Source organism: Alligator sinensis, unplaced genomic scaffold (assembly GCF_000455745.1).
Source record: "Alligator sinensis unplaced genomic scaffold, ASM45574v1 scaffold678_1, whole genome shotgun sequence".
Lineage (NCBI taxonomy): Eukaryota > Metazoa > Chordata > Crocodylia > Alligatoridae > Alligator > Alligator sinensis.
This window is the reverse complement of record NW_005842006.1, coordinates 590,697-611,895: the sequence shown is the minus strand read 5'-3', so window position 1 is coordinate 611,895 and position 21,199 is coordinate 590,697. Positions and strand designations below refer to the sequence as shown.

The 21,199-nt window shown below is 47.0% G+C and overlaps 1 protein-coding gene and 1 long non-coding RNA gene across 2 annotated transcripts in view; both read right to left on the bottom strand.

Moving 5' to 3' along the window:
- The window catches only part of RRM2 (ribonucleotide reductase regulatory subunit M2), a 9,225-nt gene extending 7,049 nt beyond the window's left edge, over positions 1–2,176 (bottom strand). Inside the window, exons 1-3 of the mRNA XM_025201852.1 lie at positions 1,346–2,176; positions 1,180–1,257; positions 917–1,063 (exon numbers count right to left, since the gene is read on the bottom strand). Coding sequence (XP_025057637.1) covers positions 917–1,063; positions 1,180–1,257; positions 1,346–2,059 — 939 coding nt within the window. The 5' untranslated portion in view covers positions 2,060–2,176. The remainder of the gene's footprint in view (positions 1–916; positions 1,064–1,179; positions 1,258–1,345) is intronic.
- An 11,921-nt stretch (positions 2,177–14,097) lies between these two features.
- LOC112549957 lies at positions 14,098–20,089 on the bottom strand. The gene is made up of 4 exons (XR_003093598.1): positions 19,934–20,089; positions 17,651–17,741; positions 14,952–15,172; positions 14,098–14,655 (listed from the first exon to the last, which is right to left on the bottom strand). It is a non-coding gene; the product is annotated as an uncharacterized LOC112549957 (long non-coding RNA).
- Positions 20,090–21,199: the final 1,110 nt, after the last annotated feature.

Here is a 21,199-nt window from a genome sequence, read left to right as displayed (position 1 = left end):
AAAAGGGAGGGAGGGAGGGGGTTTGCTCATTGTGCCAGGCAATTGAAGTAGATGGAAGGCAGCTGGGAGATGAAGCCCTACACACTGGGGCAGGAGCCACCAGGCTGCAGCTTCCCCCACACCTGGCTGGGCATCTGCTGCCCAGCATGCATCCCCACAAAATGGCACGGCAGGGGCAGGAGGAAGAGGAGATAGGTGGGAAAATCAAGCAGCACCCAGGCAGCTGCAGCTACACCAGGAGCAGCTCTGTGGGTGAAGCTGTGCACACTAGCTAGGATGGTGCTGCCTGGTGGGCGGGGGAAGGAATGGGCAGAACTCACCCCATGCAGAGGGCCACAGGGGTGGGGGGCAGCCAAGCTGGATACAACTGAATTGGTGGATGCCTGTCCATGGGCAGGATCCAATAAGTCGACAGGCCGGATCCAGCCTGTAGGCTGTATTTTATCCACCCCTGCCCTAGAGCCATGGCAAGTTGCGATGAAGCTTCCAACCACCTTAAATTTTTTTCACTTGATAAGTGCTCAGGTGCTGGTGTCTAGGCATGTGTATATGTACAGATGTAACTAGACACCAGGTGCATGCACCTGAGCGCTTCTCAAATGAAAAATTCAAGGCAGCCAGCTGAGTGCAAGATGCGAACCTTGGAAGGAACAGCAACAGGGTAGCCTCCTTTGCTTGATACCCCACAGATCAAAGTATTGGAGACCTCCAAGCCCCTGCGGCCCCCCAGGTTTTGCCATGGGGATCATTTTAAAGCCACAGGGCTACTTTAAAGCCATTGTCTGGTCCCTGGGTAGGTGCCATCAGGAGCCCAGTTGTGTTGAGTGGGGATCCCGGCCCCTGCTCCTGACAGGGACAAGCCACCCACAAGGCAGGCAAGGGGGAGCAGCTGCCTGATGCCCCCGGCCGCGCTCACCTCCTCCGCGGTCCAGAAGGAGGCCTCAGCCTTCTTGTACATCTGCCACACGTCGTGGTACTGCACCGGGAAGATGACGAAGCGGCGCGGATTCTCCCGCAACAGCGGCTCGTCCTCCTCCCGGTGCGGGACGGCCTCCGGCGGCGCCTGCAGGACACGCGGGGAAGGTCACGGGGGGCCGTGGCAGCGAGAAGTGGCGGAAAAACAGCACGTGGGGGGGGATTGGCGGGAACGGAGCACGTGTGGGGAGGGGGCGCACTCACCGGCTTGGCGTCCGCGTCCTGGAAGATCTTCCGCGCCGCGCGGCTGGCCAGGACCCGCGTGCTGCTCAACGCCGGTGGCTGAGGGAGAGAAGGGGAAACGGGGCATGAGCAGGGCGCGGGTGGCGGCAGCGGCTCCGAAGCTGGCTGGCCTGGGGCGGGCACTCACCGTGTTCTCCTTGTCGCTCAGCGCCAGGTGCTTCATGGGCGACAGGCGCGGCTGGTCGTTGCGGGCCGAGAGCGGGGCGCGGGCGGGCTGCAGCAGGATGCTGGTGCTGGTGGCGGCAGCTGTGACAGGGCGCAGGGCAGGAGCTGGCGCCGGCGGCCGAGACCCTTTATATCCCCCTTCGAACTTGGCGCCCGAACGCCGCGCCCACCAATGGCAGCGCGAGCCGGCCTCGGATCCGCGCTCCCATTGGTCCGAGTGCCCGCCGGGCCACGCCCTCCATTGTACATGAACGCGGGAAGAGGGGCCAAGCCCGTCCCCTCCGCGCTGCCATTGGCCGGAGCTGCTGGCCTGGCCACGCCCCCTGCACAGAACAACCGCGGGAACTGCAAGCGGCCCCTTCCCGCGCGAATTCTGGCGCGTCGCCTCTCGGGACGGCCTCTCCCCCAGCGCCAGGCCAGCAGCGCGGAGCTTGGGAGGGGTCCATGTACCAGGCCCGGTCCCCAGCACACGGGGATTAGACAGCGCCTGGGGCTTGCGGTGCCACAAGCTGGTAGCGGGGTCGGGTGCAGAGACACAACTCCAGGCAAACCCGGAGATTGCACACAGGAATCCGTGTTCTGCCCATCCGTCTGCTGTGGGCTTTCTGGGGTCTTGGCAACAGAAGAATTCATCAAGTCCTAGAGAAGTCGGGTGGAGGGGACCTCCAGAGCTCATCCAGTCTGGCCCCCTGCCTGAGGCAACATCACCGCCATCCCAGCCATCCTATAAAGTCAGAATCTAAACTCTGCTCAGCCCTGACACAACACAAAACTAATGCCCTCACCTGCTGCAGGTAAAGCAGGGGAACCCCTGGCAGCCAAAATCCTACTTCTATTTATTTCAATCTAGTTCAAGTATTTCAGTGTATTTCATGTGTTTCAGCACATGCTCAAAAGAGATCTGGGGTACAGACCCCTGCCCCCCCCCCCCCCCCCCCACAGGGAGGGCGGCCTAGCCATGGCCCAAGCTGTCTGTGCTGCACCACCCCTCCCCCCCCCCCCCCCGAATGAAGGCTAAAAAAACCCCCAAACCCACAGTCTGTGCCAGTCTGACTATGGGGTATAATCTCTTTCTGCCCCCAAATACAGTAATTGGTCTGACCATGAGCAGAGGGGCAAGACCATCTAGCCAGGAACCTCTGGCTTCGGTCCCAGGGGGAGCATCGGCTCGCCCCAGAGTCCCCAGCCTTGGCTGTAGCCAACACCCAGTGCCTCTGAGGGAGGCTTGAAAACATCCCCACACATGTAGCAGAAAGGGGGCTGGGGGAGGGCAGGGCAACCAGCAAAGTTCAGAAGTACAGGAAATACCCACAGTAAAATATAGGTATAGCTATGCCTTGATCAGCCCTGGCCCTGTGGCTGTCCAACTTCTTGACGACCTTCAGTGACAGAGAATCCATAGGCGATGCGTCCAGGGTGGGGGGCATGTGCCCCACCTGAGATTGGCCGCTGCCAGCTTCTGTGAGTGATCACCACTCACCACCCCATTCCCTCCCCCCTCGCCGCCGATGCTACTGCCTACAAATGATGCCCCCGCCCCCTGTCTCAGGAGGCACCAGTCGTTCATGGGAGAATCAACAACTTCTCTGGGCAGGCTATTCCAATGCCTTGCTGTTCTAATACTCTAGTATTTTTCTGAAGTCAAAAAAGAGTAACAGCTAGGAGCTGGCATTTTCTGAGAGTGCCCTGGGTCTGAAACCACAGGATTATACAAATATAGGGCCAGAAGGGGCCTTTATGAGGTCGCCTAGTCCAGGCCCCTGCTCAAGGCAAGAGCTGATTCTATTCTGTGTCAATGATTCCCACTGATAAACACAGGCTGTATAAGAAGAGGTTTCCTTTTATATGCTTCAGAACTCCTACCGCCCCACTGAATGCCCTTCTGTTCTTTGTAAAGGAAAATGAGAGACCCTGCTTGAGGCCGTGCACAATTGTTGCCAGCTCTTGTGCATTCTTTGCACACAAATTTGGCAGGGCGGGAGCAGGTCTCCCACAGTAGAAGTTCCAGCCACACCTAAATGTCAGCGGTGCTTGGGAGGAAACAGCCTCTCACAGCAGCCAACACAGCTCCTGCAGGAAGTACTCTCTCCCTGCCTTCAAGAGGCCACAATATAAGAACAAAGGAAAAGAAAGAATCCTCTAATCCTTCACACTCCAGTAAGCACAGGAATGGGACCCAGTGTAGGAAGGCAGGGAGGACATAGTATATTGCTTCCCCCTTCCCAGCCTGGGGAAAAGGTGAGGGTGAAGAGCCCCAAGAGCTACTGTGAGACAACACCGATGTGTGGTTTGGGGTCCCCTCTTATAGCAGGGACAAAAAAAACCTTATTTAGGAGCACTAAAACAGTAATTAATTATCACACAGGAGCAGCAGGGAGGCTTCAAAAATCACTATGCAGATGAATATATGTTTTTTTTAAACAAACCTCACTGACTGGGGGGAGGACTAACTCAAGATTTTTGAAACTTTGGAATTGACAAAAAATGTACTTTTGTTTTGTTTTGCTTTTTTTCCAAAGCTATCATAACCTTTCTTGTTCATCTTTTCTCCAGCCTACAATCCCAAAGACTCCTCTCCCAGCTCCTATTGAAATCTCTTCATACGTTTCATGATTTTTGTTCCTGGTTTCTGGATCACTTCTATTACAATTACATCCTTTTTTTTAACTAGGACTGACTACAGAATACTATATGAAAAGGTGGCAGTGAGAGAAGAGATGTATGTACTGGCATCAATTAGAATATATTTCATTAGTAGATATTTCAGAATCAGCAGTCTAGAAGTGTGTGTGGGTGGTTGCAAAAAAGAAAAACCTTCAGAGTGAATGTTACTGAACAGGAATGTCCAAAGCCTTGTCAAGATGGGCACGTTTTACGGGTTTAACTTAAATTTGCTTTTAAACTACTACAACTGAATCAGTGCTGTTCCTGTAATGAATTATGATTTAAAGAGTAGATCAAGTCAGTCTTTTTTTTTATTTAAATTTGTTCCCAATTAACTCAAGCTAAAACAATAAAAGCCCTCCTTATATCATCCTTATCTCCCTAGATTACACAAGGGATTTGTAATGTTTTAACTATATTGTTTAAAATATATATTTGAAAAGCCTTGCTTACATGAGGAAATTTACTCGGATAATTATATCCCTACAGTTATATGGCTGTGACTGCCCAGGCACACATTTTTATTCCAGGTAAGAATGTCCATGTAGGGAGTTATACTGGTATAATTGTAGCAGAATAATTATACTGTACATATCCTCATGTAGGCAAGCCCTTTATGTTATACCTGTGTAATATTTCCCCTGCAGAAAAGACCTGATTGATATGCACACGGCGTTCTGTACTATCATTTCAGGCTGGGAACTGCTACATATATTCCACCAGTGTAAATATAGTGCAGCCGGTGTACCACTAAAATTATACTAGTCGTTTCTTCACATAGACACATACTGATATACCAGAACAATTTTCCCCACAAAGATGAGGCCTGGCTGAGGTACACACAGCCTGAAATAGTTCACAGAACTGTTTTCCTTATTTTAGTTGGGGGTTAGCTCAAGACCTAATTTAATATAAACAGTGGCATCCATTTCACACCCAACAAAGTATGCCAAAGAAGAAGAGAGAATTAGCAGCTTACATCTTCCAAAGACTTAAGCAAGTGCCTAACTTCATCCTAGAGGGTCTAAAAGTAGATTCCCTATGTGTTATAGATGTGGAAAAGAGGGAATAGCATAAATAGTGCGTCATGGGCTGAATAAAGAATCTGTAGCCACCCACCCTACACAGAAGGATATGCCCAAATTGCAACAGAGTCTGTTGATCCTAAATTGGCCACATCAGCCATCTTCAGATTCACAGATAAAACAATCATGGAAATCAATCATCCTTGAGACTGCAAGGGATTGCTGAAGAAGAAGATAGACCTGCTTCGATCTTTGCAGGATCAGGGCATCTACTCCAAATTTCTTTTCAAATTTTGGCATCAAAAGTTGGGTTTACGCTGGAGCATGGAAGAAAATCACTATTCTCCTCCCTCCCATCTGATTGCTGTTTCCGGTGGGAAGACCTGTTTTGGTGGAAGATCATCTGTGTATATACACGCCACTTTCACATATCCCTCCCCACCCCCTTTTTTTTTTAAACAGACAGCTACTAGAAAGGGAAAAAGACCTGAAAATAGTTAGAAAGAAATAAAGAACTGAAGGCAACTACCAATGGAGGTTTCTCAGAAGCAAGGGAGTGTGACACTGTGGAAGTTAAGGATTAAAGGGCAGAATGAGCAAGTGATCACAAGCAGAAGAAAACTACAGGCAGAGAAGCGGCCAGAGCATAAACTGTAGTTGGAAAGGTCCCAACCGCAGAGCTTTGCAGAGCCTGGAAAGCTGCAGACAAGACCCTTGTTGCCACACAATGTTCTACTAGCAGAACTACGTCAGCTAAGGGTGTCCTGGAGCCAATATAACTTCACCAGCAAAACCCACAGTGCAGATACAGCCTCAGTGTGGATGTACAGAGCTTCTACACAGGGAGAACTCCTGTAGCTGTGGCAGTAGAAAATCTCCCATCTGCTAAAAGACCCACACAGTAAACTGCCTCAGTACCACTGCTGTAGCTGAAGCAGTAGAACTTCCCTAATATAGGCAAAGCCAAGGAATTTTATATCAATGCATAGCAAGAGTAATAAATATTGATGGTAATGTATTATTATTAAACTAGCAAACTGCCCATCAAGAATGATAGAGGAAAGGGAGCTGGCAGGGATGAAGCCCCGTGTCCATAGTTTCATAGTTGGTAGGGCTGGAAGGGACCTGAGTAGATCATCAAGTCCGACCCCCTGCCATGGGCAGGAAAGAATGCTGGGGTCAAAAGACCCTGGCAAGGTGTCTATCTAGCCTCCTTTTAAAGACCACCAGGGTAGGAGCGAGCACCACTTCCCTTGGAAGTTGGTTCCAGATCCTAGCCACCCTGACAGTGAAGTAGTGCCTCCTGATATCTAGCCTGAATCTACTCCATCAACTATCTCCATCTATCTCCATCAACTTATGGCCATTATTCCTTGTTACTCCCAGTAGTGCTCAGGGAACAGGGACTCTCCCATTGCCTGCTGGCCTCCCTTGGCCAGTTTATAGACAGCCACCATATCCCTTCTCAGCCTTCTCTTGTGAAGGCTGAACAGGTTCAGGTCCCATAGCCTCTCCTCGTAGGGCCTGCCCTGCTGCCCCCTGACCATGCGAGTGGCCCTCCTCTGGACCCTCTCCATGTTGTCCACATCCCTCCTGAAGTGCAGCACCCAGAACTGAACGCAGTACTCTAACTGCAGCCTGACCAACGTCATATAGAGGGGGAGGATCACCTTGGACCTGCTCATGATGCATCTGTGGATGCATGACAAGGTGCAGTTAGCCTTCCTGCTGCGTCCCTAATTGGCGGCCCATGTTCATCTTGGAGTCAATAGTGACTCCAAGATCCTTTTCTGCCTCTGTGCTGACAAGAAGGGAGTTCCCCAGCCTGTAGGTGTGCTGCTGGCTCTTTCTCCCTCGGTGCAGTACCCTGCAATATTGAATCCAATCTTATTCTCATCTGCCACCCCTGTAACCTGTCCAGATCCAATTGCAGCCTGTCCCTCCCTTCTAGCATGCCCACTTCTCCCCACATCTTAGTTTCATCTGCAAATTTGAACAAGGTGCTTTTTGGGTGCCACTTCAGGTCTGACCCCACTCCCCCTATTACCCCTCCTTCCCCATGCTTCTCGGCACATGTGCAGTTGGGCAAAAGTGTTACAGACAGACAAACAGACACACACACAGACTAAGCCTTTTATTATATTAGAATGAGCTGATGGCTCCTGTGTGTTATGTACTTTTCAGAACAGTGCTGGCCTGTTCTAACTCATGCAATAATTTGGATTATATAACAATGGAGCGTGGTTTTATATATATATATATATACACACACACACACACACACACACACACACACACACACACACATACACACTCTCATGGACAAGTCTGTACAGCATGAGGTCAGAGCAGCACCTCCTGTATCCTCATGGTTATAGATTAGAGCAGTGATTGTCAATCTTTTCAGACTCAAGGCAACGCTCCAAAAATATCAGCTCTTAATTTTTACTTGTTTTTTGACTACAGAAAAAAAATGGAGCAATTTTTCTGTTGCAAATAACTCAAAGCTCACAACAAGGCAGAATATTTTTAACATTATGGATTTCTCTTTGAAAAACCTGGGTTTATCTTGTGAATCATGTTTACACACCTAACAGTATTAACATTGCATGGCACCATCCCACACTCTTGAAAGGACAGTTCAACTAGTGTGAGACACTATTACAGCCGGTACATGCTATGCACTAGGCAGCATATTTTTTCAGGTGCATGCTTCTTTTCTTCCTTTAGGGAAAATTTAAGCATACTTTTTCAGTTCTTATACAACTACATAAGACAACCTAGCCTAGAGCTTAAAATTGAACTCCAGCTTCTGCTGGCCCTTCTCCCTTCTTTACATAACCCAGTAAAATTATCACAATCACCAGTTTACCAATGAACTTAGAAGCTTGTGAAGCATTGTTTTACAAAATACATATTGCCTTTGTTATTCAAAAAGTGACATTTTCCTCTCTCCGACTCCCCCTCCTCCCCCAACCCAAAAGAGTTTAGTCATGACAACTTGCAGTATTAAAAATGAATAACCTTTGAGAGGATGTGGTCTGTCACTGTTTCCAAATATGATGAAAGAGATGCGTCAATCCTCCAACAAACGTCCCAAATGAACATAAGTATAGATAGATTCAGAGAAGACTTAGATAGATAGATAGATAGATAGATAGATATGGACTTTGGGATTTAAGAGGTATTACAGTGATACAGTAGCAAGGTTAAACATACATACATGTGTGTTTTTGATCACTGAAATGACATATGGCAGGAAACGCCCTCCATTGTGTCACCAAAGGGTTACAAAGGGTTACCAAAGGGTTACAGCAGCAATGAATTTGGCTCATACAGCCCTCAGTTTGTCAAAATCAAGAATTTGCTTAAGTGCTTAATGCTGACAATAAGTATCTATATGGGTAGAATGGCTTAAACATTACTGGCTTCCATCTGACCTAAGTACAGGTTCTTAAGCACTTTCTTAACATAGACCCACAAGCCTTAGGCCCAATTCTGCATTGGCTTATGTGACTGCTACGAAGTGCTCAGAATCCTAAATGCCCAAAGAAGTCAATAGGAGTAGAGAGCCCTCAGTACTCACAGGGTTATGTCTATAACCATACACCCTTTATGACACCTCTTTCACAATACTGGAGCCACCAGACAAATAGTTTAAGGAACAAAGGGAGCTAAGTGAGCAGCTGGATCCATGGACAGCGGGGCCTCAGCCTTTTTATACATAAAACAGTTTGAAGAAAGCGAAAGCGAGCCAACAGCTTGCTTGTCATGACTACAAAAATCAACAGGGTCACTAGGCAGCTTGGTATCGGTGGTGAAACCAAAGAGTCATCCCTTTCCATCCCTCCCCCCAGCCCAGCAAGTGCATGACTTCGGTTTTAATTGAAGTCTGTGGTTACAATATTCCCCACCCCCCCCAAGCCCAGTGATTCCAGGAATCTCAGACCAATTTACGTTATCACATGAGAATATTGCATAACATATACACAGCCTCACCCTTCTCACACTATCTACTGCTACCCACTGCAGTGCACGCAGCTCTAACCCACCCTGCCACCTTTCTGCCAGGAAGCTTACAGACAGCCTTAGCTACATCCAAAGCATTGCTGCTTGCCATCACTCATTGGCTGGCACACCTCCAAAATCAAGGGCATCATGGGCAATAGTTTCCCAAACTCTGGACAGCAGTGAGGAGGAAAATAAACAACCCAGTTATGGGGGAGGACTGCAGCCTCAGTGATGAGGTTACAGTGCTGCCACAGTCTGCAATTGTCAGAGCTGTCTCTGCAGGGGAATAAAAGTGCAAGCTCTGTCTATACACAGGACTCTCCTGCTGCTTTAGTTATGGTGATGGGGGTCAACGAGAGCCACTTCCATGTGGCGATCCCTGGTAATATCTCTGATGGCCAAGAGCTCCCACATGGATAAAAACACCGAAGCACACCAAGATTAAAGATGCTGACACTTTTTGTCATACAAAAAAAGTTATGGTGATGGTGCTATGGCAGAAGGCAAGGTAGCCATGCACCTTATATACTAACTAAATAAGCTACATATAGAGCATAAGCTTTCACAAACTCAAGTTCACTTCATCAGATGTGATGCTATGGCAACCCAGTCCCCTGCTATTGATGCACTGCTGCTGGCAGGAGTTTTTTTCTGCTGCAATAGCTATACCAGCTCCCCCAAATGACAGCCATGGTGCTGACAAAACTACCTTCTGCTAGAAGAGCAAAGCCAGGTACGAGATGTGGTCTTTTCACAGCCTGAGCCAACAGAGCTTGGTTTTTATTGAATTCAGTCAAACAGTGCAGTCAGACAATGCAGTCTAGTGTTTATATGCTGAAGCAGAAGTCTGCACCAAAGTGTATTCTCTGTCATGTTCCAAGACCACGAAGATCACAAAGCTCACAGAATCGTGCCAAATGCCACCTAGGGCTGCTATGTCCCCATAATGCAGACACAGCTCCATCCATAAGACTACCTATTGTGTAGTTCTCAAGGGGGAGAAGACTTTCATTTTAATCTTGACCTAGAGCAGTTACTCTCTGTTCAGTGCAACCACGTGCTATGGCCAGTAGCATAAATCACAGGGAAAGCCAGGTCAGCAGCCCCAGGGAATGCCTTTGAATGGAGGAAGGGGCCATAAAAATAGCAGCCACCACAGCAGTGACCACCACCACCAGTATCACGGCAGCCAGCACTGCCCTGGGCACAGCCACTACGCAAGGTGCAAAGCAGCTCCCCACCACCTTTGACTATGACAAACATTTTCAAATGGAGGCTACCATCTGTGGCTAGAACCAGACATTTCAGAAGAATTCAGCTTTCATTTGGGCACCAAAGTAAATGCTCAGCCCACAGGGACACAGAGCCCTTTTTGAAAAATCTGGCAATAAATGTCAGCACAGGAGCTGCCAGGGGGCTTGCACTTTTACAAATCCATATTTTCTCTGTTCAGTAGCTAAGCTTTTCTGGAAATCTGGCCACAAACGTGAGTGTTGAGCTCTTGAACATCTGGTCCTATGTTCTGCCTCTGTAAATCATTTTACAGTTCCCCTATTCATAGGGATTTAGGTGTGCAGAGTTGTGAAAACAACAGCAGCCTGGGAGTGCAAGACTGAGGCAGCTGTGAGGTGTTGTATAACTAAGTAGCCCTCAGAGAATGGTCTGTGGAGATCTTTCAGATTGCCCGCATCCGTGCTTTGTCAGACTGATTTGGAAGCAGTCAGTCCTCTATCTTCAAGAAGCAACACTTTGCTAGATGCAGATGAAGTTCAGTGCTGATTAAGTCCAAGTAATTCATTTAGGAGGGAAAGATACAAACGACTCATAGACCTTGCAGGGTCCTAAATAAATGGCATCTGTTTAAAAAATGAGACCTGGGCATAACTGTGGAGCATTCAGTAAAGCTCTTCATTCAGAACAAACTGACCGTCACAAAAAGCCAACAAGATGTCAAGCCTGATCTACACACAGGGTTTCTCCTATTTTGACAAGGATATGATTTTTTTAAAAACTAAACACTTATACCAATGCAACTCCTGCAAGTCCCTTTCTGATTCAGGAATACAATTTGCCAATATATGTGGCCAAGTCCACATTTTTGGGGGGAGGGTTGTATTTCTATTATATCAGTACAGCTGAGTGGTACAACTAAGTTTAAACAAGGCTACAGGAGGAGACAAACATGATAGACAGATTAGCTCATTTCTGTCTGGTGTGTACTGTATTTCCTTGCACCAGTCTCTGGAGCACCTCATGCTAGGCATGACTGCAAACAGGATAATGAACTAAACAGACCTTGAGTCAGATCCAACACAGTGATTTCTGTACAGCTTAATCCTGGGTTCTACTTCTGCCCTGTCCCCAGTGGACAAGTAACAGCTCAACTGAAGTCAAGTTAATTTACTCCAGGTTGAAGCCTCTTTGGGCTTCAACAGGGGCTCTTTTGGCACTGTAAATTGCCAACAAAATCCCCTTTGCACTCTGGGCAGCTGCATTAGGCTTTTCTTTGCTTGATGCTTCTTTGGTGTAGTCAATCATGATTAAAAAGTGGTCCTTCCCTGTCCTGTCCTCAAGCACATTGTGGATACTACCACAGAATATGTATTTCAGGGTGGACTGGGGTTGTGGATGTCACCAAATGTGGTGGGGCAGCAACTTATTGGAGAAACCAAACTGAAAGGAATCTGGGAAATATTAGACCAAGTAGGGGCTGTGGGAGGTGAAATTTGTGACTGGTAACTGTCAGATCTTTAATCAGAGAGGAAATAAGCAGTATGCATACAAAGGAAAGAGGAAACAGGATCAAATAGCTCTTCTGAGATCATGTTAATCTTGTCTGTGTAGCATTGGGATGATCTGGGGATCACTAGCCCACAGGGGAGTCCAAGGCATGAAAAGTGTGAGAACCAATGGTAAAACTGGCTGCCATAACACACCGGACTGAGGACCAGGACAAGGACCCAAGGCCTGCTAAAGATGGGAAGAGTGGGGAAGGGGAGTTGTCTCAAGCTCTTTTGGCAGGTAAGGTGGGTTTTTCTATCTTAATCTCTCTCTAAATGGAGATCATTTAGGGCAGGTTACTTTCATAAACAGAGTTCTCCAAGGAACAGAGGAGATTTAGATCCACTCTGCTTCCCCTCCTCCCTCCTATAATTACTCTGTTTCCTTTTACTTCTATTCCTCATAAACCTTAAGAACTTCTCTAAAAGCCCTTCATTTTAATTATCACCAGTAGCTCACCCACATCACCAGTGATGGCTCTCAATGGCAGCATCTGCCCATCACTCCACTAACTCCACAGACTCCTTCCTTATTTTATAGCTGACCCTGAGAAGTCACAATCTGCTTTTGTGGGAGAGCAGATAACTCCATAAAGGATATTAAAGTTTGTGTGTAAAGAAAGGGAAACAAATCCATACTGTGGCTACAAACATGTTGAAAGTGTTCCCTTGTGGTCCCTGCCAATAAGTTACTGGCTTTTTCCAGATAGATATTTTGGGGTCTAATGGTCCCACTTCAATAAAGCCTTCAATGTTGTCCCACTCAGAAACAACTTTGGCAAAGCTCCTACCACCCTGACAAGTCATATTATAGATGAAAATTATGACCTTTTCATTCCATCCAGGAAGAGCACACACCAACTGCTGAAACTTCCTTAGCCTGACGAAGGGTTTTTGAACCCGAAAGCTTGCTTAATAACTATTCTCCAACTATTTGGGTTGGTCTAATAAAAGATATCAAATTCACCCAAGGAACCTTGTCTGCCTATGACCTAATTAATGAACCTTCCTTATAATTCATCTATTTATTATGTTTCAATTAGCAACAGGTAGTGACCTCATTCTGATCTAAATTATGCTGAGTTGTTAGGTAATAGTTCATTCAGCTTGGGTGGGGCCCTCTTTGGCCCTGCTGTTCTGTGGGGCAGATACAGAGGAGAGCACATTTTTCTTCTGTTTTACTGCAGACTCAACACTAGAAGTGCAGGGTCATATTACATATATTTATATTTCCAGGCCAACAAGCTAGATGGGCCAGTGAGTTGTGCTTTTTCTAGTTGGACCAAATTCTTATCTACTGTTAATCAGAACAGCTTTGTTGCTGGAAATAATTTGTCACTGGCAGAGCAAATACTATTTGTTTCAGTTTCTATGCTGGAGGAAAGTGATTTGCATGTATAGCCCCAGGCAGCACAAAGAGTCAGTTCCCACACCTAACAACAAAAGACCTTCCTGTACACAGGTGTTATTAATGTGTTTGTCACTATAGGCCAGCTCCAGCAACTCCCTTCTGGCCCCTTTTTTCTCAAATTTTATTAACACAACACTTAAGAGCTCCAGTAATGTAATGGATCTCACCGTGATGGACGCTATACACAGTTTAAAAGTACACGTATAAGATGAGAGAGCTGACAAATAGACAGAGAAGCTCAGAGAGCACTGGCACAACCCCTGGTAAGTCTGCAGGGCAATGGTCTCAGCCTGCCTCCTGTCAAGCGTTTTGTTTTTTATGGCATCTGGTAAAACCCTACTGACTTCTTATGAAATGGAGGACATTTCATGTCTGCCAGCACCACACCTTGAGGCCTCAGGCAACACATTCAGTGCCTTTGACAAGAATTTTGCCTGATTAAAAATCACAAGCTCATTCCCATTAGCAATTGCTCAGAGACAGGGATCTTCCTGTCTTTCACTACAGTGTTTCTTACCTAAGACATAACTCCATAAAAACAGAACAAAGCTCTCTAGTGCATGTTTGGCCTGGAGCATAGCCAATTTAATAAACCTTTCAGCTAAGAATCTAAATCAGAAGAAAAACATTGCTACTAGCCAGATTTGGATTGAAACGGTACTTAGAAATGAGACCAGTTAAGTCATGAAATAAAAACACTTTATCATTAGCAATTTCATAGCCTGTTTACCTGAAGATGATGAGTGAGACCCTCAGCAGGTAATAAGCAACCACTCAAAATCTGTTTTTATCAGAAAACATAGCCATAAAAACAACAGGGGGTTGTGTGTGTTTTATTTTGTAACCATACTTCTGCCTATTTAACTTTCTTAAGTGCCTGTTAAAACTGTTAGCAACCAGCCTTCTGGTAGCATAGGGACAAATTCTTATTCATGACTACATTGTCAATGTGGTGATGCTCCTTTGCAATGAGTGAAGTTAATCGTGTACTTTGGGAATAACAAAGCTAAATATGGATCCATGCAGGAGGCAAACGGGAGTTTTACCTACGTGATCAAAGCTTTTATAAACAGCAGGCAAAGGGCCTTAAACAAAACATGTTTGAATAATAGATATGTGATGTAAAATGCATGCTGTTAAGGGAATGTTAAGGGAATTACTAAGGACTGAAGAGTTCTGCAGGAGAGAGAAAGCATCATCCAGCTATCTTTGCTCACGAGTCCTATGGAGGCTGGCATCTGACCCCACTGCCTTCATAAGGATGAAAGAATGCCAACTTTTACATTACAAATCCGAATCTGTTACTGCAGGCACTGGAGTCTGGCTGTCAGTCTCCCCAGTTCCTTGTGGGGTGGACCACTCCCTGGTCCCTTGCACCTAACTGAACAGAAATGACAGTCAGGCAGACAGTTTACTCTCAAGAAAGGAGCAAAAGACTGAAAAGCATCCAAAGTGGATTTAAAATCTTTCAGTTTGTGTTCCTGTATGGCAGAATACTACTGACCTTTGGCTGCACATGAACACAGAACTGAAAATATAAGTCACTGCAGCTCCAATCAGCTGTCAATCATAGCAAAAGAACTGTTTTCATAAGTGCTCCCAGCTCATTTGAGGGTCTACATCCTTCACCTCTTTATCAAAGCTGAGTATACCAGAAAAGCAGTATTAGGTCCTTACTTCATATGCAGGGGTTGAGGGTTGCTCATTTTAAGTAGGGCTTGGTCTTGCCCACTCTTTGGAAGTGCCCCACTAACTGCTGTTGCAATTGCATTTTCTCTGAGCAAGTCACTGGGTCTTGTACTGGCTTCAGCTGCACTCCTGAAGACAGGTGCAGTTGGTCCTTCCAGCACCATCCCACAATGCTCTTGTCCAGCCTTCAGTGATAGCTCTGAAATTCCCTGGAAGGCAAAATCCATAAAATGAGATGTTTTCTGTTCCTTTAGTAACAAGGGAAGAAGTCAAACAACAGCTATCAAAGTTAAACATCTCTAAGTCCAGAAAACTTGCACCTAAGAGTTTTAAAGGAATTCATAGATCCATAGATTTATAGACATTAGGACTGGAAGGGACCTTGAAAGATCACCGAGTCCAGCCCCCTGCCCAAGGGGCAGGAAATCAGCTGGGGTCACGGGATACCAGCAAGATAAATGTCTTGACTACAAAGCTTTCTGAACCAGAGCAACCATTTAGGAATAGCAGGCCAAATTAATGGAGCTAGGTCTGAAGATGGGCCACCACTTCCCATATGGCCCCATGCTTTGGGGGGCCTCGCAGAGACGGATCAGCTTTTCATCCGGTTTCTCACCACCCTCTCCCCTCCTCCCCCCACCACCGCATCTGGGCCCCACACAGACTGATTTGCCCCAGGCCCCACACCCTATTATGGTTGTCCCTGTTGCCAGCAGATCAAGAGAAGTGACTATTCCTCTGGTGAGGTCACATCTGGAGTACTGTGTTCAGTTTTGGGCTCCCCACTACAGAAAGGATGTGGACAAATTGGAGTCCAGTAGCAGGCAACAAGATTGGTGAGAGGGCTGGAGGACATGACTTATGAGGAGAGGCTAAAGGAACTAGGCTTAAATATTTAGTCTAGAGAAGAAAAGACTAAGAAGGGATTTAATAGTGGGGGACTCCACTAAGAAGTGGAGTCCCCCAGGGCTCGGTCCTGGGGCCTGCGCTGTTCAATTTCTTCATCAGCGATCTTGATGCTGGGGTGGAAAGCAACCTGTTTAAATTCGCTGATGACACCAAAATTTGCGGGGAGGTGAGCACGCTAGCAGGGAGAGAGAGATTGCAGAAGGATCTGGATAGGTTACAGGGGTGGGCAAACAGGAACAGGATGTGTTTCAATACGGACAAGTGCAGGGTGCTGCACTTGGGTAGTAGGAACCAGCAGCACACTTATACGATGGGGAACTCCCTACTTGAGAGCACGGAGGCGGAAAGGGATCTTGGTGTCATTATTGACTCCAAGATGAACATGGGCCGACAATGCGAGGTCATGGTTGGCAGGGCTAACCGGACCTTGTCGTGCATCCACAGGTGCATCTCGAGTAGAGCCAGGGAGGTGATCCTCCCCCTCTATGCGACGCTGGTCAGGCCGCAGCTGGAGTATTGTGTCCAGTTCTGTGCGCCCCATTTCAGGAGGGATGTGGACAACATGGAGAGGGTCCAGAGGAGGGCCACCCGCATGATCCGGGGACAACAGGGCAGACCCTACAGTGAGAGACTGCGGGACCTGAACCTATTCAGCCTCCACAAGAGAAGGCTGAGGGGGGACCTGGTGACCGTCTATAAACTCACTAGGGGGAACCAGAAGGGTTTGGGGGAGACGCTGTTTCCCCTAGCCCCCGCTGGCATAACAAGGAGTAATGGGCACAAGTTGATGGAGAGGAGGTACAGATTGGACATCCGAAAAAACTACTTCACAGTTAGGGCGGCTAGGAGCTGGAACCAACTTCCAAGGGAGGTGGTGCTGGCCCCTACCCTGGGGATCTTTAAGAAGAGGCTGGATACCTACCTGGCTGGACTCATTTGAGTCCCGTTTTTTGTTTAGGATTCTTTTGTTGTTCTCCCGCCCTGGCGGGGGGTCGGGCTAGAAGATCTATTAGGTCCCTTCCGACCCTAAAACTATGAAACTATGAAACTATGAATAGCAGCCTTCAACTAGCTGAAGTGGGTTCAAAAGAAGATGGAGCTAGACTGTTCTCAGTGGTGACAGATAATAGAACAAAGAGTAATGGTCTCAAGTTGCAGCAAGGAAAGTTTAGGTTAGGTATTAGGAAGAACTTTCTCACTCAGAGGATTGTAAAACACTGGAACAGGTTACCCAGAGAGGTGGTGGACTCTCCATCCTTGTAGGGTTTTAAGACCCAGCTAGACAAAGCCTTGGCTGGGATGATCTAGCTGGGGATGAGCAGGGGGTTGGACTAGATGACCTCCTGAGGTCCCTTCCAACCCTCATTTTGTATGATTGTATGAGCACATAAGCGTAACATCTACTTCCACTGGCAGTGGCCTGGTCTCCATTGCTTTTACTTATGGGTCTACTTGGTGTTTCTGGTATTGGGCCTTGTAGTTGTGTGTGAGGGTTTGAAATGCCAATTTCAAGAATACCCTGGATAAATGTTTACCTGCAAATGCAGGGGACTGGCCCAGGAGACCCCTTCAAGTCCTATGTTCCCATGTTGCAATGTCTAGGAGTTAGCCAAAAGAAGACATAACATCATCATTGCTTGTAACATCTTCACATGGCAAAATTTAGTGGAGTCATAAATAGCGATTGCATCATGTCAGTTATAAAATCTGGGTCAGTTTGTAATGCAGCCACATGCTAAGGCATCTGTCTAGGATCAAAGAATGTAGGTCATACTTACAGGATGGACTCTGGAAAGTTGCAGTACTGGAAAACCTCATGGCTGACAATAGATAACAAATTAAACATGAGTTCCTCACATGATGCTGTATCTGAAAAGGTAAACACAGTCCTCAGCTGTATAAGTAAAGCGCATCAAATAGGAAAACAGTGATGCCATTACTTTTGCATACAGTCTTAGTGAAACTGTTACAGACATACTGTATCCATTTCTGATGTCAACACTTCAAAAAAGGTTTGTAGAAAAACTGGAAGCAGTTCAGAAGAGAGTTACAAGATCTGAGGTCTGAAACACGTTTCTATAGTGGGCACATCTACACGTGCAATTAACATGCAGCAATAAACTCTAGTGCATATTGCACTAGAGTTTATTGCTCCCAGACGCCGTAATTGAATGTATGCCTGGGACTGAAAAATGTTGAGCTGGGTCAGAACAGCCCTGGCTGGCACAGGATCTGGGGGGTCACCTGGCCAGCCTGGGGCTGCTCTAACTTGGCTCAGTGTACTGCAACAGGGCTGGCTGGGGCACAAGGGCACTTCATTGCAGGGCTAGCCGGTTAGTGTCTACATGTGCAGTGCTGCAGGGTAAAGAATTCTGCAGCCAGATAGTACTTCTGTTTACAAGTACTAATCTATAGTGGAGTTAATTAGTTTACTCCATCCTAATAGCACTGCATGTGTAGATGCTGAGACATTTACTGAGGAGCTAATTAGGCAACTCTACAGTAAACATCTTGTATACATGTGCTCAGTGAGACATTGAAGAAGGCTGATCAAGCCAGTGTCTCTATGGAGGGAAGCAATTTGATTATGGTCCTCCTTTACATGAGAAAGATATCTGATGGCAAAAACTGCTTCATTCTAACAGAAAAAAAGACACAAAAAATTCAGTGTCTGGAAGCTGAAAGATGACAAATTCATATGGAGGAATAGGATACAGACATTTAACAGCGAGGGTAATGAATCATTAAAACAGCTTGGGATGAATTGTCCCTCATTTGAACTTTTGAACTTGAATTCTCTATCACTTGAAGATTCACGCTCTTAAGTGATGTGCTTTATTCAACCAAAAGTTATAGAGTTGATCAGAAATTACTGGGAGGCATTCCATGCCCTGTGCTATACTGGAGGTCAGATTGCAACAGTCCTTTCTGGCATTAAAATTGCTCTTACTCCTGTCCAGTCACCCATTCACAAGTTGTGTACTAGGCACTCCATTTGCCTCCGCTGTGCCCATTCTTGCCCCAAAGCAAAGGAAGGATACAAAAAAAATCAAACTAAAATTTTAACAACATGTTGTATACAAAGGAAGCCAGCCTCCCATGGATTCTCATGGCTGAAAAAATATCAGCCAACAAAAGAAAATGACTAACCAGAACACACAAGGCAAGGAGCAGTGCTCCATTAGATTATCACAGCTGGCAATTGCTGATTCAGTGTCATCTATCACTCATCAGGGAACTGAAGATAGTCCTTAATTTAAAGGACACAAAACAAGTTCTCATCCCCAGTTTCAAGTTACCATATAAATCCACTTCCCTCTCCCCATCCGTTCTCCTGTGCTTCATCTTAGAGATGATGAGGACGAAAGAGTGCTTTAATCCTCATTAAAAATAAACACATTAATTACTGTGGCTGTCTAAGGAGGGCTTTGATGATTTCTGCTATGATTGTACAGCCATAATGAGGCAATAGCTATTGTGAAGTTTTGCGTGGGCCATTAGTTTGTTGCAGAATACAAATAAAAGTCCTCAGTGGTGGGGCAGGCAGATGAAGAAGGAGTACTTCACAGTGGCTGCAAAGGCAGATGAAGGCTGCAGTGGAATAGAAACCTCTGGCTGCCTAGTTTTTTCTTGGCATTGGATTAAGGTTTCCTTCCCTTTGAAGTATTGCATGCTTGCCGATGCGCAACCGCATCCATATGTTAAAAGGAGACACATGAAGTTGTCTGTTCTCATCCCTGCCAACAACAACTATTTTATTATTATAATGGAGCGTCTCTTCCTTCGTCTTCTGCAAAGCTTGCTTTTACCTCAAGCAGCTACACCTCCTGCTCTGGTACTCCCCATAATGGTGCTAAATTCTCATTTATGTTCCCCAACATTGTGCCATATTAATTCTAGAGGACTAGCAATTATTTGGTTTAATTAACTGTCACTATCCCTTTGAACCCTTTGTTTCCCCTTATTGGCACAATACTACTACATCAGCTCATGCCTACTACCAGGCATGGGCACTTTGCATGCCATGAATGGCCAGCCTTATAACAAAAGTCAGTATTCACCATTTCTGGGGTCATGATCAGCCAGCTTTAGACTCCTCTCCCATCAGCCATCTCTTAGCAGAGCTCAGAAGAAAGCTCATGGGTTCAAAAGAGCTCAAGTGCAGGGAAGGGAAGGGTAGATCTGAGAACTGCAGTTTTGGTGCTATAATCCAGTGTTTCTCAACCTGTGGGTAACAACACAAAAGTGGGTTGCAAGAATATTTGAAATGGTCATGACTATCACAAAAAAATGCAGGAAACAGCAGGTTTCCCCTTGCAGGCTGGAGGAGGTCTTGCCTAAGAGGGGCTGCTTGGGGCTGGGGGGAGCGGAAGGAAGGCAATCAGGCAGGGGACACCACATGGCAGTCAGGCAGGGTGGAGAACAAACCCTGCAGCTCCCCACAGGTAAGTCTATGGGGCAGGGAAGGGGCATAAACAATGTGTTGGGGACAGGGGGGCACAGGCAACATGTCAGGGAGTGGAGGGGGCACACATCCCCCCAGATTTGTGCATCCACAGTGGGCATGGAGCTGTGGCAGGAACACTGGATTACAGTACTGCTTCCCTCAGGCCACGGTTCTACCCTGGAGGGATAGTGGGGTGGTGAACAGCACAGGTGGCCTGAGGGGAGCAGTGGCAGCAGCAGCTGGGCCATAGAAGTGGGGTAGAGCCATGGCCTGGCTCACAAGAGGCTGGCAGCAGGAGGAGTTGAGGGCAGCTTGGGCCACCCCCCCACCCCCCGCATCCATTACTCCTCATGCTGCTGATGCTGTGGCTGGCCTGGGGGCAGCAGTGGCAGCAACAAGTCTCATTGCCCCATTCTACTGTCACATGGGGACCCACCAGCTGGACCATGGAGGTCCAGCCAGGCTGCAGCCCCGTGCCCACTGTGGGGGCACAAATCTGGGGGCACATGCCATACTGGGGGGCTGGGAGTGAGGGGTACTGGCAAGGCCAAGGGGCTGTGAGTCAGGAGTGAGGGTCACTGGCAGGGCCAGGGGGCTGATTTTTTTTTAAACTATTTACTGGGTTGGGACGGGCCACTGATGTTTACGGATGAGACCTTGAACAAAAAAGGTTGAGAACCACTGCTGTAATCCCAGCTGCTGGATGGCCCTAACGGACATAGTTCAATTTGTTCAGCCCTCTAATATAGCTGAATGCATGGCTGCCCAGTCAAATAGATACCGCTGTGCTAACTCACACAAGCATAGTGCTTCCTCTCCTCCCTGCTTCCATGTAGTCACGGGTTGGGGGTTACCCGCCAGGCTGTCAAATAAACTATAT